Source organism: Carassius gibelio, chromosome A10, assembly GCF_023724105.1.
Source record: "Carassius gibelio isolate Cgi1373 ecotype wild population from Czech Republic chromosome A10, carGib1.2-hapl.c, whole genome shotgun sequence".
Lineage (NCBI taxonomy): Eukaryota > Metazoa > Chordata > Actinopteri > Cypriniformes > Cyprinidae > Carassius > Carassius gibelio.
The window spans coordinates 11,430,250-11,449,320 of NC_068380.1; the positions used below are offsets into that span (position 1 = coordinate 11,430,250).

At 36.9% G+C, this 19,071-nt stretch overlaps 1 protein-coding gene across 1 annotated transcript; it reads right to left on the reverse strand.

Annotated features, from left to right (window-relative positions):
• Positions 1-107: 107 nt before the first annotated feature.
• On the reverse strand, positions 108-16,422 carry LOC128021148 (EH domain-containing protein 1-like). The gene is made up of 5 exons (XM_052608142.1): positions 15,608-16,422; positions 12,313-12,410; positions 2,522-2,934; positions 1,780-1,944; positions 108-1,544 (listed from the first exon to the last, which is right to left on the reverse strand). Exons 1-5 carry the CDS (start codon positions 16,006-16,008, stop codon positions 1,023-1,025), a joined length of 1,599 nt encoding a protein of 532 aa, XP_052464102.1. The 5' UTR covers positions 16,009-16,422; the 3' UTR covers positions 108-1,022.
• Positions 16,423-19,071: the final 2,649 nt, after the last annotated feature.

Genomic DNA, 19,071 nt, shown 5'->3' on the forward strand with positions numbered 1-19,071 from the left:
TCCATATAAAATGATTTTATGATTATTATTATTCATTTTAAAAAGTAATCAATAGCTATTAATAACTCTTACTAAAATACTCCATATAGAAAAATGAGGGAAATGCATTTAGCTGTATTTTTATTTATTTATTGCAAACTAGACCAAAAAAAAAAAAACATATGAACAGTATTTATAGAGAAGCTTTTGACACTGTAGCAAAGAGAGGCACTCAAGAACAGACAGAAACCAACTGACTCCTATCATACAACTGGAGTCGCTGTCTGTTGAATATCTTGTCATAGACACTTCCTTTTGAAGTTATAATTCATAAACTTCTGAACCATCACAGTTGACAACACAACATCAGTGAACAAACAATACAAGAATGCAGCACTGTTTTGCGTTTATAGTTATAAAAAAAAGATGGAAGATCAAATTGACAAGTCCAAATGGTAAAACCAAAATTGGACAGATCGTGAACTACAACATTGTTTAACAGAGTTTCAAAGCTCTAGCGTGCCGAGAATCCAGATAATATGGATCCATCGGCAAAGCTGATGTAGTTTAAAAATCGAGCAGAACCATTTTTCCTTGCATGACTAAGTATGAAGCAGCATCAGTGCAAGATATGGAACAATTAAATACCTCTTTCTAATACAGCCTATAGTTTGATCATAATGAATTAATCTCCCTGCAAGCATGCCATCATACTTGCTTATTCAAAATTTGGCTACATCAAGCATTTGAAAAATACAATAACAGGATGCGGTCTAATTTATTAATATTTTTTGTTTTGATTAGGTTGCTAAATACTGGTCTAAGAGGAACAAAGAAAATAATATTAGTGAGATTGACAAACTGTAGTGATGGATAAATTTAATATTACTTGGCTCTATTCCCACAGCTAATGTATATTGTTTAATTATATCATAAATTCTGTTTATATATTTTTATACTTCCAGACCCCCGCCCCCCATTCTCCCAGATCCATAACCTCTTCAAAGAATGGCTCGATGATCATATTTATTTTCCCAAATTGTTTACAGTCCTCGTTTAGAAGGAGGCACAAGGTGATCAGGAAGATCAGTAGGTAACTCATGACCTTCCAGTTTGACCTTGATGAGGTGGTTAGCGAGGGCAAACTCTTCGTCGTCCAGGTACCCATCCTTATCTACATCAGCAAGCTTCCAGATCTTTCCTAGAACATTGTTGGGCAGCTTGGATTTGACCATCTCCTTCTTGGCCATGGCACCAGAGACCTTCCCGTTGACAGGCGACAAGGTGTAGAAGATCTCGTCGTAAGTTGGCTTGTCTTTCGCCACGATCCACTCCAGCTCGTCAATGCCTTCACTAGCCCCCTCTCCATAGCCATGCCCGAAGGGTCCATTCATGGTGCCTTCAAAAGCACCACCCTGGACAGCCTGGCTGGGCATGGCAGCCTCCTCCTGCCGAACAAGGGTCATGAGTTTGGCAATATCATTGGCCAGCATATCCTCCACTGTTTCCAAGAGCTTGGGCTTCAGTCCCTGAAACTTAGTGAAATCTTGACCAGCGAGGATTTCCTAATGAGGACAAAAAAATAAATAAAAAAAAATGATAATATTTTTTAAACGAATTTTTTTTTTTAAGAACTTAAAACCAAAAATCACCACATAAAATGAGGGGCTGTGTTGCTATAAAATATTTACCACTCTCAAACTTTAAGATTATATTCTAGTATGGTATTAAACTTTGAAACGCCTAACAATATTTAATTATTAAAATCATTTTCTGGGAGAGATGGGACTATTTCCATACCTGCATTTTACTGAGTTTAGGGAAATCACCAGGGGAGATCTGATGTTCTTTTTCAATCCTTGTATAAATCTCACCCAGGTTAGCAATGAGCTCCTTTTTCTTATTCTCTTTCCCAAAAACATTTGGCATTTCTTTCTTCAAAGCACTGATGATGTAGGCATGAACCTAGAGATAGAGAAAACTGCTTTGTCATAACATATTATTTAAAATAAATCTGCACCATATGGATACTGTATATGAGCAATTTAGCAATCTGTATTGTAATCTGCTGTAAACTGCAGGGACTTGAATGATAATAATAAGTTATTACGCAGAAAAAACAATGGTAACATTCATAATAAGAATACATTTTTCTTGAGCACCAAATCAGCATATAAGAATGATTTTTAAAGGATCATGTGACACTGAAGACTGGAGTAATGAAGCTGAAAATTTTCAAAATTTGAAAAGTTTTCATCACAGGAATAAATTACATTTTAAAAAGATAAAAAGATCTAAAAAAAAAGATCTTTTAAATTGTAAAAACCTAAAAAAAAAAATCTATATAAATCTATAAAATTTTAATTTAAAAAAGATAACGTCTGGGGTGATTACAATTTTATAAATACAATTTTATAGATCACATGAGGGCAGCATACACCAGATTTCTTATCGAATCTAAAATGTTAAGTATGTGTCCAGACAACACCCCCTACCTACGTCATTACTGTAAAACTAAGTATAAAAAGGTTTCATTTCTTACTTTGGCTAGACGGGCTCGTTTGATTAGGTCATTCAGCTTACGCAGCGCTGCATTTCGTGGAAGTCCCTGGATGTCACGGAAAAGGTCTTGTTCCTCTGCCTCAAACAGTTTCCTGTTATCTGGAACCAGGAGAGGCTGAGCCCAGAAAGAGCCAATGTAGACTCTGATGACCTCTGGGGTGTTGACAATTTTACCAAGTGACCACATGAGGGCACCATAAACCCTCATGAGCTGTTGGGTACCGATCTGATCGGCTTTGTTGAGCACCACCCGCATCTTGTCCTCATGGTTTTTCAGAGCTCGGATCACCTCGGAGAACTCATCGGAGATGTCCAACTTGTGTGCGTCAAAGAGAAGAATGATGCGGTCCACGCGTTCAGCAAACCACTCGAGCACAGCAGCAAAGTCATAACCTGAAACATAAGAGATAAGAGGGGTTTTTTTCCACATTAATGCACTTATCAAATGGTTTTTCAGTTTATTTACAGTAAAAGGAACTTGTTTGTGTATGTGAGCCTCTCTGATAAAGCCCATCCAACAGTCCTCTTTCTAGGGCAGTACATCAGTCAACAGATATGTAACCTTAGAACTTCCTCATTTGGCCCACATTACTCCACACCAACTTGACACAAACAAATAAACTCACACAATACAACATAAAATTTGGTTTTCCTGTCAAAGGAAACCCTTCACGTAACAGAACCTATCTCCTTCTCTTCAGTCCTCTTGCATGACAAGGCAACTGGCACAGCTGGCCTTTCACATGAGAAAAAAAACAGAAAAAAAGAATTCCCGTGAGGTTCCGTCTAGATCACTACAGCCAAACTGACATCACATCCACTAACGCTGACAAACAGGAAAGAGAATAATTTGTCCCACAGACACTCCTTCCTCTCCCCATGTTTGGATATTTTCTTGCATAATGGTTAAAAGGATCACAGGGAACAATGGAAATCCGCATCGAATGTTTTGACAGTAGTTAAGGAGATGACGATGTGTCAAAAATACATTTTAAGATGCTGGAATAGGAAATTCATGTGGTAATGGAAAGTGTGTGTACTCCAAAAATGCTGTTATTTCTTTTAGGTATTTTGATGTCTTTAAGCCACCAAACGCACAAGCTGCATGCACATTTTACAACAACGGCCAGCATAAATAATGCTAGACTCCACAAATACAGCTCACTTGCCAAAAAGCTGCTTAGGGGATCTTGAGGGCAAAGGTTTCATCTTCAGAGATTTCTCTATTTGCAATCATACATATTATAAAGACAGGATTTCCGGCCCAAGTCTCTTGCTTACCTAGACAGAAGTTACCAATTTATGTTTGGATTGTGTAGAGCGTGTGTGGAAGGCAGGAAAGGCTGAATCCCAGCTCACAACAGTTGTGTCAACGTCAGCAGGATGTGAAATCTGGATCTGAATCCAACATGGGCATGACTTCACAGATTCAGTGCTGTCCTTTATCGACTGTTATCCATCACAACACTGATGGCAATACTGATGAAGCAGGCCAACTGAATTATAATACATGATGTTATCATCCATAATATAATATTTAATCTGCCCTTAAATAATTTAACAGGAAAAAAAATGTATTTAACAAAATGAAAGAAAAGCAAATACACTGTACTTATTATTACAAGACCTGAACTTATTTGGTGTATCTTCCTAAAAATGCACTTTTCTTTTTCCCAGCAGTTCTGAATTTGCTGTGTGGACATATAAACAAAAGAATGTTTATTTAAAGCTTATTTATGCATATAAATCAGTATTCTTCACAACTGGATCTATTTTCTTTGGGAGTTTCTAAGTGATAAAGTTGTCTAAACTATACTCAGAGCAGACACAAATAATAATTGTGTGTGCGTGTTTGTGTGTGTGTGTGTGTGTGTGTATGCATATATAAATACACAAACACACACACACACACACACACACACACACACATATAAATATGTCTGGTAAAGACTGTGACAGTGGAGGTAGCTCATACAAATGGGATATGGCGATAATTCTATGCTTGTTTTCCTTCTAATACTTTCCAAAAAACATATCCTTGTGTAAACTATGGGATATCCTTGTTTGCCTAAGCATGCCACAGTAATTGTATTTTTTCCAGCACTAAAATCTGTGCAAGTGGGCACACAAATGCTGCAAATAATAAAAGAATATTAAATCGCAAAATTGCTAATATCAGGACAATTTTATCAAAACTAATTTAATTCTTCCTTTGCTGATGCACATACGGTTACAAAAGTTGCATCATTCATTTATTCAATTCATGAACAAGCAAACTAAAGCAAATTAATGAACAAACAACAGAGCGCAGATGAATGAATGAAGACAGACTAAATGACTAACCGTCCATGTAAGAAACTCTGCTCAGCTAACGGTTTGAAAAAAAAACCCAGCTATCTACAAACATGTCGGTTGTGTTCATATTATGTATGGTTAAAACAAGGCTGTGACTTAAAGTTTACAGCCAACACAAAGATTGTACCAACTACCATAGATATATATTTGGGTTCATTCTGCTTTAAAGGTTGGACCAAATGTAAAAAAAAAAAAAGAAAAATTGGCTTAATATGGAGAGCTCTCATTTATAACAATCTTTAGTATTGCCGCCACCCTGCTAAAATCAAATCTAGACATTGACCCACAATTCTCACACATTACACAAACACATCATGTGTCATGTGAAATATTGAAGCATTCATAGATCATTGAACAAGGTTTCAGTAAAGGTTAACAGTGGAATCTGTACCTCGAGACCCTAAAATCAACTTATAAAATAATGCCGATGAGGTTACATGTTTAGTAATGAGAGTCCCTGTTCTGTAGCATCTCTGCAAAAAGGTTTGCTCATAACATTCATTAATAAGAAGCAGCTGTTTGTGAAACAGTTGTGAAAGTTGCTTAGCAGACATCAGCAGTACAGCTGTTTCACACCAGATTAGTTAGTATAAACTGAAAGTTCCTTACAGCTCTGAGCCTCTGACATGGAAATTTCTTGTAGTTTCATCTTAACATTTAACAACAACAATATTTAAATACCCCTCAAAAGTGTCTTTGTAATACATTACACAATAAATTTGACAGTACAGACTCCAGACTTAGGGCCACTGCACTGCTGGTGCCATAATTTCAGTTAACTATTAACCCAACAACGTCTTTGTGATAACTGATCTTAGTTTTTTTTTTTCTTCCTCAATCTTGATCCAGCATAGATATGATTACCTGAATTTGACAAAGTCTTTAAACCCACTGATCTCCATATGGGAGGAGGCCTGAGTTGTATGCGTTAATTTGTGCTTGGAAGAAAATAATAATTTTCCAACACCAGCACATGTAAATGTGGCACCTACACAAATTACTGGAAAGCACAAGGAGAGGAAGGATGTAGAAATCTGAAATCCGCTATAATGAGCTCTATAAACAATAGCATATACTCAAGAGATAAGTTTATATATCACACTGAAATTAAGTCATTAGAAAGATCATTTAGGAATTCTTCATAAAAATAACCTTTGCTTTACATAGAAGATTATAGCATGTAATTGTGACAAAAGACAATGAATGCATGCCCTGAAAACTACACAGCCACCTAATCTAGCCCACTGACACAAGGTTCATCATTCACAACAGATGCGATTTAAGATGGAAAAAAAGAGTGCTATAATAAGTAACCTAAGTTTATACAGTAAAGCATTATGGGATACTATCCGTAAGGAAATTCAACACCCAGCCAAGGCTACTCAGCTTTGAAGAATTAATGCAAACACAGTGTACAGTAAACCGGAGAGGTACTAGAATAGAGCCCTGTGGAACACCTCCCAGTTTAAGAAAAGGACACAGAACAACATTGTGCATACACAAAGGAATTTGTGAATTTAGATGAAACAAAATTGAAAGCTTATTGTTCATGTTGATAGTCATAATTTTTATCAGTTACAATAATAAGAATGCTATCTTTCAATCAAATGAAACTGATAAAAAGAAAAGAAAATGTAATATAAGAATGAAAAAAAGAAACACAAAAGTGGTTTGGGAATAGACCAGTATCAAGCAACCTGATTTAAAGCACATACAGGTATGAAGAGCCTTATTGTTAACTGCTTGTAAAGCCTAACTGAGGTCAGGAGGAAGAAGCATGGATGTGAAGTCAGCAGACTTTAGAAGATTATTTACTGACCTCACAATTTTACAAATGAGCAGGACATGTTTAGAGGGACTATGACAGAACCTGTAATACTTCAAGTTAAAAGCATACACACACGCACATGTTTGTTTTTATTGAAAAGTGGGGACATCCCATAGGCGTAATGGTTTTTATACTGCAGAAAATTTTTATTCTATGTCCCTACACCAACCCTACACCTAACCCTAACCCTCACAGGAAACTTTGTGCATTTTTACTTTCTCAAAAAAACTCATTCTGTATGGTTTATAAGCATTTTGAAAAATGGGGACATGGTTATGTCCTCATAAGTCACTCTCTCCTTGTAAAACCTGTGTCATACCAATGTCATTATACAAAGTTGTGTCCTGATATGTCACAAAAACACAAAAACTATTTATTTTACAGTATGTGAATGGAAGCAGTCCTCTGTGATTCACAGTCCAGAACCACAATATGGAAACCACATTGCTGTTAAGAATGAAGTAGGAGGAGATAACATAAGAAAGAGTACAAAGTGTAGAAAATCAAATACAGAGAAAGAAAAGAACGGAATTAAAATAGCAAGCATAGCTGTCATTCCCAGCTTAAAATCCATGATGTTCAAATCAGTTACATAACCAATCATTCCTATCATTCTCAGACCGGCCCAGATTTCCTTCTAAACTTGTTCCTGTTGGGGTTTTATTCACACATGCCATCCAACTGACCCCTGGTTACACGCCACACTATGATCCATGACCCGTTTGTGTGAATTATTGTATGTGTGTGTTTTCTTGCCATTTCAATGTTTTTTTCTTCCTATGTACTTGACATGAGAGTCAAACACTCACATTTTCCATGTTTAGATAATGACAGTAGCAGGGCTCACATTTCCCTCCAACAGCATTCAATTACTGTAACACTGTTAAAGGGGAAGCTTTGAACACAATAGAAGCGGAATCTTTAAATAAATGCATCTTGAAGAAACAAACTTTCCATACGTACCACAAGCTTTTTGAATAGCCATTATGGATGAAGAAGCAATTGTTATAATGGGAAATAACACAAACAAACAATGAAAAATTAGGTTTTTAATTATGATTATGAAATGCACACAGAATGATGTTATGCATAACTAATCCTTGTTTGAATATTTCTATAGTTCAATCAGAACTTTAATTAAACATTGTTTTTTAACTAACTAACAATCTCTGGTGCGTTTGAAAAAAAAGAAAGAAAAAAAAAGATAATTTGAAGTCAGTGAATAGTATCTATTATATTACAATAATAATATAATAGTAAATATTATATTACACATAATAAGAGAATAAAAAATACAAATAAGTAGGTATTAAGGAATATTGATATACAAATTGACAATTGTATGCACAGGTATATTATGTGCAAATTTGAAGTGTAGACTAAGTATGCATGTTAGATAAATAAGTGTATGTGTGTATAAATTAGGGCTGAAACGATTCCTTCAGTAAATCGAGTAACTCGATTACAAATTATTATTATTGAGATTATTTTAAATCTCACGTCAGGTTCTTTCGCAATGATTTTTTTTTTTATGTGACAACGCGTTTACGTCACCCACAAAGCGGAAGGAGACACAAGCGCCAATTGCATACTGCAAGGAGTCAGCAGTGTTTTGACTTGAGGGCGTGGGCAAACATAAAGAGAACGTCGTGGCCTGTGTCCATTGCAAGATAGAGCTCGCATACTACAACTAGGACCCTATGATTTCGGCGATGCAGAAAATGCGGAGGAAATGGCGGAATCCAGTCATATGAACGGAATTTACAGTTTGACACGGAACGGCACGGAATTTGCCAAATTTTGAATAAATTAATCAAAAATAGGTCATTGCACTTAAATTCATTGCACTTAAATTCATTGCACTTAAATTCATTGCACTTAAATTCATTGCACGCGCGAGTGTCGGAAGCGTTTCATGGCAAAATATACTAGAAAAATATGTTTATATGTCATTTTGTACACAAATACATATTAATTCATGACATTTTGATGTTTGAAAGTCTATAGGTTGAAAAATTCAGATATAAAATGTAATAAAAAAAAAAATAATAATAATAATAATTATCGATTTTCAAATATTGCACCTGTCAAACATAGTCTATTTTGCCGTCAATACTGTTGACGGTGTCCTTTATCAGTAGACTTTATATTTATGCTTAACATGAAGGTGTAGGTGTGTAAAAAAAAACAAAGTTTATATTGTTGTCGTGAAGACAAGAGCCTGGTCTGTCGGCGGTCTCCCTCTATAGCTCCTTTCACACTGCACGTCAGACCCTGTATATTGCCGAAACATTGCCGGGTCGCCTTCTGTGTGAAAGCAACCACATCCCGGGATTGATTCCCGCATTGAACCCGGGTCGGGGACCTAGTAACATTGCCGGGACGAGCACTGTGTGAACAAAAGCCTGATCTAATACCCTTGTCGAAGTGATGACATCACTGTCATCACTGGCAGTGTGAAAGTGCAAAATCTAGTGACCCGGGAACAATTGCCGGAACACTTTGTCACCAGCACACACTGAAGCACGCATGACGGTCACAGTCATTTCAGCATCTGCTTTCTCACTAAATAAGGACGTGAACATATGAACAACTTTTCCAGAACTGCTCTGACAGTCACTTCATGAGCATTTGACATTTGATTTAAGTAAAACTAGCACATCACATACACAGAACTGTAAAGGTACATCAACCCGTCAAAATAAAAGTCCAATGTCCTGACATTTTATTCTACCCCTCAGATTTTCCTAGCCGGGTTTACTGCGCATGCGCACATCAATATTGCGTCAGTATAATCAAGCAAAAACACATTTTATCCAATTACTCGATTAATCGATGGAATTTTTGGTTGAATACTCGATTACTAAAATATTCGATAGCTACAGCCCTAGTATAAATAGTGTTGTGTGTTCCACAGTTATCATTAAGTGTTCATTAGATCGATTGTCTGGGGGAAGAAACTGTTCCTGTGTCTGGTCATTCTGGTTCTCAGAGCTCTGTAGCATTGACCAGATGGCAACAGTTTAAAGAGAGAATGTGCTGGATGTGAGGGGTCCAGAGTGATTTTGCCAGCTCCTTTTGCTCACTCTGGATGAGTACAGTTCTTGAATAGTAGGGAGGGTTCTACCAAAGATTCACTCAGCAGTCCAGACTATTCCTTATTTGTTTTTTGTTTTTAGAAAACGACTAGATAAGATCCTTATTCCTTGTCTGGGATCGTGTAGTGCACTTTGAAGCTGCACTGGAACCGCAATTTTACCTTCAGCCTATTGGTTCCCACTGAAATCCATTATACAGAGAAAGATCCTGGAATATTTTCCATTTTCCTCAAAAAAAATTCAGATTTTTATATTTTAGGCCTTTATCAGCTGATGCCGATAATGTTCAGATAATATTGTGTGCATTCCTAGTAAAAGCATATTTTATTTTCAAAATTAGTTTCAGAGAGTGAGTTTCAGGTAGAGTCACTGATGATCAATAATTTTATTTGATAAAGTGTTTCACTGAATTCTCTCAGCCACCTCGCCTTAAACCATCTCTTTCATCATTATCAATTTTTATGACTAAAGTGATGAGTACAAAGGGCAGCAAGAAGACTGTTTCCTCTGTTGCTCTTTTTAATGAGTCCAAGTCATTATGACTCTCACACACACGTGTGTAAAACTGCAGATCACTGAGGAAAGTTCAGTGTGCAGTACATGGGTTGCATCTCGGATACTATGACCTCACACTAGGGCTGGGCGATATATTGAATATTAGCGATAATATCAGAATAATTTTGATGACAATGTAAAACTAATTTGGGAATATCGAATATTTCAAATTCAAGCATACTTTCCCAAAAGAACACGCAGAACAAAAAAGGAACATGTTAAATTATGTAAAATTAGCTGTTTAATCTAAATAATTTTTTATTAATTTATTTTATTTTAAAGAAAATCATGTTTTTTTAAATTATTTAATTGCAAATGCAAACATATAGAGATATATACTGAATATCGTAAAAATGGACTATAGAGATATATATATATATATATTTTTTTTTTTTTTATATATATCGCCCAGCCCTACCTCACACAAGCTTACATGGTCATGTATCAGCCTTGTAAATACTTTCACCATACACTAATGATGTTTTTACACCCGCCAGAGGCACTGCCAAGCTCTGGGGGGAAGAGTTGCTTATCAGAGACCATAGGGTGCGGTCCATTTGAAAGCAAACCTAAATAATCACCATTTGAGATATAGCTGTGCAGTATGGAATGCAACAGTGCTCTAGAACACCTGGTTAGTGTCATATACTCACGTCTGCACTCCCTCATGGAGTTCACAGGCAGTTCTCCTATATGTATACTTTTACCAGATCACTCCCTTATACAAAAAAACTATACAGTATGTTGGTGCCATATTACGGTGATGCATAACGTGGTATTTAATGATTATCATAATCTTGTACATGGTATTTATAAATTACACCAACGTCCTTAAAGAACAGGATGGTATGTGTCCAAAAAAACCATGAAACAACTATAGTTTCACACAAAAAAATGACCATGACACCATGAAATAAATAATTATTATATATTTTTTAAAAAGCATAATTAAGATGCTACATGATGTTACGTTGGTTTCAGCCAATCCAAGAAAGATAACAAAGTCTGCCGACATACAACTTTCACTCACATACACTGACAGAACCTACATACAATTTCAATAACATACAATTGAATCTTTGAACATGGAAGCATTCTCACAGCCATCATTACCGCACCCTTTCTGTTCAGTCTGTTTCCTGGCCTGAGCTGTCCCCCCTCTTTGTCAGACTGTTATCTGTAGATGCCACTCACCCTCTGATCGCATTTACATGGTCTTCAGGGAAAGGCAAGGGCAGGCCCGCACGCACACACACGCCGTGACAGATAGACAAGCACAGGAAAAGTCCATAGTGGGACACCGGTTACCTCCATACACAATGCTCTCTTAGAGTTTTCTTAAATAAACAACATACCAACATGCTCCATTGTAATTTCTGGGCATGTAACAGGTCCAGACTAGTCAAGTATACTTCTAGGGAAGCAATAAATCCGGAACCTTTATCTCCTGTAGTGCTCGATTAACCATTAAATACACTGCCTGAAGGACTAACTGACCATTTTGGACATTTTTGAGTCATCTTTGTTTCAAGTGAGTGCTCAGATAATCCATCATTCTGGCCAAATTATAGTATTTAAAGGGAATGGACAGTCCACATGGTTACTATAGGTTAATTAGGTTTTCAACTTCTCTTCCTTCCTACAGGAAAAATGGCTAGTATGGAAGGAGCATGGGTTTTGTTTTGCTCTAATGTAAACAAGAGAACTAAAAATACTTCCCTCTTATGACTCCCTATAATGCAAAAGCTAACTGAATTAACCTCTTTTCCTTTGACTGGGACAGGTACTACACTCAAAGCGGTCTATGTAAATGGAGCTTGTATTAATAGTTGTGGTAACTCCGGTAAGGAAAGTCAGGGGATAGTAAAAGAAGTACAGATGGCAATAATAGAAAGAGGAAATTAATAAAAAATAAAAATAAAAAAAAACACTGACCTCTACTGATCCGCTGTTTCTCTCCGGACAGGATTCCAGGAGTGTCTATGATGCTGATGCTGTCCAACACTGGATTTGGCATCTGAGCACATATAAACCTGTGAAAAGAGGATCACACATTTAAAAAAAAGAAAGAAAAAAAAAATTACATTTGAAACAATTAGTCATTTCACCACTAGGCCTAGTGATCTTGCAGTAATGTTTTTATTGCAAGTTGCAACATGATTGATTGGAAAGAATTCCCTTCTCACTTGCCAAATCTTATCATTCCAGCTCTTACCTCAGCTTTTCCATTACCAAATGCTTGCAGCTTATCTTTCCGTGTGTTCTTCATTTATGTGCAAACCCGTATGCTATCATTTTCATGTCTTTAAATTACCAGCACATTTTAGCCATACAAAAACAATCCTCAGCCTCAAACCCCCTACCACTGTGTTCCCTCTTGCGTATTTTACTTACTCCCTCCCTTTAATTTTTCCAGAAAGTGTGCCATCACTTATTCCTTCCATGCTGCTACATACACTACTGCCAATCGTATCCCACATTTTCTTTCTCCTTGCATTCCCATCATTATTAGACCTGCTGTCAGTTGACAAGGACAGTTTGTTTCATTTTGGCTGATGTTTTTAAGTGTAAAGCCTAGTATTCAGGGCCAAAACAAATACAAGCTTCTTGCATGTATACAGAAATCCAAATGAACAAATCTAATTTTATTTTCAAAAACTGGACAATAAAGAACATTTAAAGCTTGACTTTTGTCTAAAGTTAATACTATTTTCCACCACTTCACCTTTTGAATTCAGGCTTCAGATGTTCTGCAAATTTCCTACAAAGGTTAAACTTCCTGCGCAATTCAAATTTATACACCACATTTTAAAAGTCTGATTCTCATTTTTTATGGTAAAACTCTGTCCACTTCTATTCAAGTAAAGCTGGACTACACATTACATAAGCACTAACTAATTACCTTTTGTTGCAGAACACAACTGGTCCCCAAAGAAACAAAAAATTTGAAGAATAATAATTTTCCCCTTTGCTGATGTCATATTCAGGAAAAGTAATTTCTCAACCTCATTTTCCCTGCATGTAGTTTATTCAATAAATATTTGAAATTCCAGATCCTACCAGGACTTTATGTCCCAAGTACATCATGTTAACGCCATTTTTTATTCAGTGACTCTTTTGAGTACATAAAATTCAGATACCAAGCTGACAAGCACATAAATCCAAATGGATACATGTCAGAAGAAACCGGTTTAGCAAGATAGTCAGCAGTAACGGAGTATGGTTCGTTGCATAACACCACAACCACAGCAATAACCGTAAACTGATCTTCAGCCTAGTAGAGGTTAAAACACCATTTAAGGCTTACATATGTGTATACATTTGAATTTTTCTCTTGGGAAAACAGTTACTGACAAATACTACAGTGGTGAGAATCTACAATAAGCTATACAGTTCACTACAGGCCAGAGCCTATGGAAAATGATGAAAGCAGCTGCATTGGAGAAAGTGCATACTCAAGTTACAGAGTCAGGAATAACAGGGAGAATGGGGACGATTGCACAAAGGCAGGGCATCCATGTAATATTTAACTCCTGGAACAGGGTTAATATCTAGCCTACTAAAATTCTAAATTGGTCACAAGGTGCACTCACACACCCTACTTGATACCTCGCTAGTGACCTTCAATGTAACTTTGAACCTTTCCCACAAGGTCAAAGTGAAAGCACTGGGAGGGAAAACTCATGCTTAATAAGCAATAAACAGCATAATATAAAAGGAAGCTGGGGTCAGAGATTTGCAAAATGGGGACACTTTTGAGAGTGAATGTTCTAGAATTGCTCAGTCAGTTCCTCAGATTATCTGTCCAGTAACTTCCAGTAAATTAGCGGAGTCAGACATTATTTTAACCTCTTGCTGACCTATACAAAAAGTCACAGACAAACTTGGACTGCCAAAACTCTAAAATCCTGTGTTTAATGAGTAGGGCAGCACCTACAGAAATGTCTCCGATCACTTCATGCTGCAATGAGAAAACACGGCGCTTCTCAAGAAACCCTGATTTGACCTTAAGATGACACCCGCCGTCAAGGTGAGTTTAGGGAGGGAGAAGGAATTAAATCTTTAACTACTCTCCTCCCATTCATGAGTGACTAGTCAACCTAAAAGCATTCCCAGATTTTCTTTAAAAGGAAATTTTTGCAGAATAAACGCTTCATTCTTCCAGCCCAGGCTTGTTGGGGCATAAATATGATCTGTGCATATGATCCCTCTTGTTCAAGCATTGACCAGCATGAGGTTCTAGTTCTGTAATGCTCTGGAAGTCCTACAACAAGCACAAAGAAAAAGTGTTGCACTAGTGCTTGGAAGAAGACACACCCACATCTGCTCAAACTAAATCAGCCTGAAATGTACCACAGTGGACATATGTGTCATGTTGAAAAAACAAGTGTGAGCTGAACTGTACACGCCAGCTCATCTCTCTTCATGACATTCCACAAGAGATTGTTAAAAAGACCCCTAAAAAGGCCTCAGCAGCTGTCAAAACCAATGTCAGCTGACATTCCTTTTAGAAGGGGGAACCAAAGACTAATGAGCAAGTTTAATGCACACGAACTATGGCATTAATATCTTCAATAGTTGGAATAAAATCAAAAATTTTTTGCTGATATGCAGTAAAGGTTCAAACCTTAGATAGCAGACACGGATTCATAAAGGCTGTTTTTTGGGTTTGACAACAACTATATTTAGAAAGCTAATAAAGGTTTGTGAGGATTATAATAAAGCAAATAATGGTCTTCAAAAACGTACAGACATACATGATTGCAGGTCAGAGAACATGTGATTTGCTGTAGTCTTCCAAAAATGCATGTAATATACTTAATCAAAACGTCTATCAAAAAAACTGGGGGTGAACTTGTTAGGAATTCAGTTGTACTACTGTCAAAGCTCCACCCTTGCACCCTTTTTACTCACTGGTAACTCCTGCATGCAGAACTAAGCCTAAAAAGTGCAAGAGATTCAATTTTCAGTACACATGAACACCATATTCACCCGGTCTAATGACTAGTTTTAGACGTTTCCATTTTTATAAAACGAATTCTGTGCTCATATGCACAAAACTTGACAACTTCTTGACAGAACCGGAAAACATCACACAGTAACAGCTGAGACCCTCAGCTAGAAAGCCCGAGAGAAGAACTACAAAGAAAGATCATTAATGAAACATTGTTTTGTTTATTTTTAAAACGAAGGGAGAATTTTTTTCATTAGAAATGAATGAAGACCTCACCTGTTCAGAAAGGCGTTTCCAAAGGCATTGAGTTTTCTGAAGGGTTTCTTGGGGTCAACCACTAAAGCATTGCCCGGGATGAGACCCTCCTGTTCCCCGTACATCACCGCTATGAATGAATCGGTGGTCGGCTCGGGGCCTATGCGCATCCCGGGGAAATCCTGCTCCATGAGATGCCTAATAAAAGTGGTTTTTCCTGTGGAGTACTGGCCCACTAAAAGTACCATGGGCTTGTTGTCGAAATCGGCATCCTCCAGAGCCGGAGAGTGGAAGTCATGGAAGCGGTACGTGTCTTCCAGTGGAAATAATTTGTTCCGGTAGAGTCGCTTCAGCCCGTCAGAAACCGTCTGAAACAGTTCGGGATCCTTTTTCTTTCCATCTTTGTTCGCCCAGCTGAACATCTTGCAAAAATATGTTAAATAACCTTCTGACTCAAAGAAAAAACACTTTAAGGGTGGTCTAAAAGTTATTTGCTGGTTTTAGGCAGTGTAATCCAGCGGTTCGGATGAATCAACGGTCCGGTTTCAAGTAACTCACAGCGGACTGCCAGCGTGGAGGGTCCCGTCAGCTGTTCAACTAACTGCTGTCTTTTTATTTTCTCGTTTAATTTCTTCTGACTTTGCCCCTTTTTTATAAAACAGACTGAAGTTATTTGAGCCCCTGCAGAAGACTGTTGTCTTTTCTATCCGCTGGAGAGCGAACACACAGTTGCTCTCTAGACTCCCACAGCCCGAAGCGAGCACTCTGCGCGTGACAGTACGAGCTCGCGCCCCACTACATTTTTAATACATTACTATAGACCGGAACTCCTAGGTAACTTCCAAAATAAAAGGCGCCACCCTCCCCAAATTGTTTTGTGTGTGAAGCACAGCTGACGTTCATTATTCAACAGAAGGGTCTGGATCTATAGTAGCGAAACTTTTTTTTTTCGTTTATTTTTTCTAACAAAGAAACATTTTTCCAGTAAATAAATAAAAAATAAAAAATAAGTATTAATATGTGTGCTGCTTTATAACTTGCAACATATTATTTAATGTTGAATTGGAAAAATACTGGCATTCAAACAACTAGAATGAATGAATGAATGGATGGATGGATGAACCAGAGGCCATAAATTACTGCTTAGTGCAAAGACATTTACCTCATTCCATACCACATATATAACTTATATTATATTATATTATATTATATTATATTATATTATATTATATTATATTATATTATATTATATTATATTATATTATATTATATTATATAACCCTTTAGTTAAATCAATGCCAACTCTTCATTCCAGTATAGTATGAATTTCACATGACAAACTTACAGTACAGTAAGTACAGTATTTCTGTTTTGGGGATGGGGGTGGAGGGTTTCTATTGAGCACGTAACTGGCAGACTGCTATATTTGTCCTGGACTTTCAGGACAGTTGCTGGTCTTAGTCTGTGCCGTGTTTGACACTGTCATAAGGGGGTCATAGGAAATTACACTCGTCACCCACTACGCTCAGTGAAGACTCTATAATGTTCTTTCAATCTGAAACTATAGATATGAAAAGAAAAATATTAATTATTTAGAAATCCGTTGTTTGGGACTTTATATCACAGTAGGACTCAGAGGACCTGTCCTGCACCACAAACACCTCCGGCCTGGTCAAGAAGGCTCACCATCGTCTCTTCTTCCTCAGGACACTGAAGAAGAACCAGCTGTCTTCAGCCATGCTGGTGAACTTTTACCATTGTGTGATCGAGAGCATCCTGACCAGTTGTATTACAGTCTGGTATGGGAACTGCTCAGTTGCTGAAAGCAAGGCACTGCAGAAGGTGGTGAAAACTGCCCAAGGCATCACAGGGACACCACTTCCTGCTATTGAGGACATGCAGAGGAAACGCTGTCTATGTTGAACTCGTAGCATTCTTAAGGATTCCTCTCATCCTGACCATAGGCTGGTTAACCTCCTGCCCTCCGGGAGGCGCTTCAGGAGCCTCCGGACAAGGACCAGCAGATTCAGGAACAGCTTTTTTCCCTACAGCTGTCTCCTTACTGAACTCTGCCCTCTGACAAAAACCAACAACCCCCCACACACCACACACACAGACTCCTCACCCCTCCTCATCACTACATCTGATTATTTATTTATTTACAAACAAGCAAAAAAGCAGTAAACTTGTTACTACTTGCACTACTGTCTGTTCATCCAGAAACACTGAGTAATCCATTTGCACACTGAAATATTTTCTATGCACTTTACTGTCAATTGCACTAGTGTAAATGATGTTCATATATTCATAGTTTCTGCCTATAGTGTACATACACTTTTACATAATCCATCTGTATATTATGTTCATAGTACACATATCTGTATATCATGCTGATAGTATTTAAAATCTGTAAATTATTGCCTTATTTGTATATTTATTGTACATTTGTAACACATTGTTATTGTATATTCTGTACTTACTGCTTATTGCACTTCTGGTTAGATGCTAACTGCATTTCATTGCCCTTTACCTTACATGTGCAATGACAATAAAGTTGAAACTAATCTAACCTAATCTAATCAGATAGTGAAAATGAAAGTCTTTCAGAATTCTCTGTGGTTTGCAGAAAATTCCCAATGCTTTAACTGTGTTCTTAGAGAGTCAAAAAGGGATATATATATATATATATATATATATATATATATATATATATATATATATATATATATATATATATTTGTCTGCATCCCTTTTTGACTCTCTCTCTCTCTCTCTCTCTCTCTCTCTCTCTCTCTCTCTCTCTCTCTCTCTCTCTATATATATATATATATATATATATATATATATTTTAGTTCAGCCATAAAAAAATGAAATTAAACAAATATTAAATATAGTAAATATTATGTCTTTATGTTGTTTCTACATTAATTTGAAGATTGTATAAAAATATGATTAATTGTGACTAATTTCAGAAAAATGTGCGATTGATTAATTTTTTAACACAATATATATATATGTTGGTAGGCTGTAAGCTTTCTGACTTAGAACTATTCCTGTCCATGACTCCACCGACATTTCAGGGGAAAAACTGAAGTAAAAGCAGCCTGACATTTACAAGAAATCACGATGTTTGTGGGTGAAGTGGCATATTGTCAGTGATCATACTTTCTTTTCAGTGGCTCATTCAAACTGTCACTAACAGAGGGAACAATATTGTTGGAATAGCTTTCAGAACAATTTTTTGACAATCATTCAGCATTTGAAGCAGCAGGTGTGCAGGTGTCCTATAAAAACAGAACTTTATCAAATGTTTGTGTGGACACTAATGTAGTTATCATTATTCCCATCCCGTTCTTGGTGTGAATGGGTCTTAAGTCATTGCAACGTAAATCTTGAAAAATGGTGTTAATAATGTATATGTGAAATTTATGCAAAGAAAAACCTTGATAAATTATGAAAAGGGCAAGAGCAGGGGCACAACACAA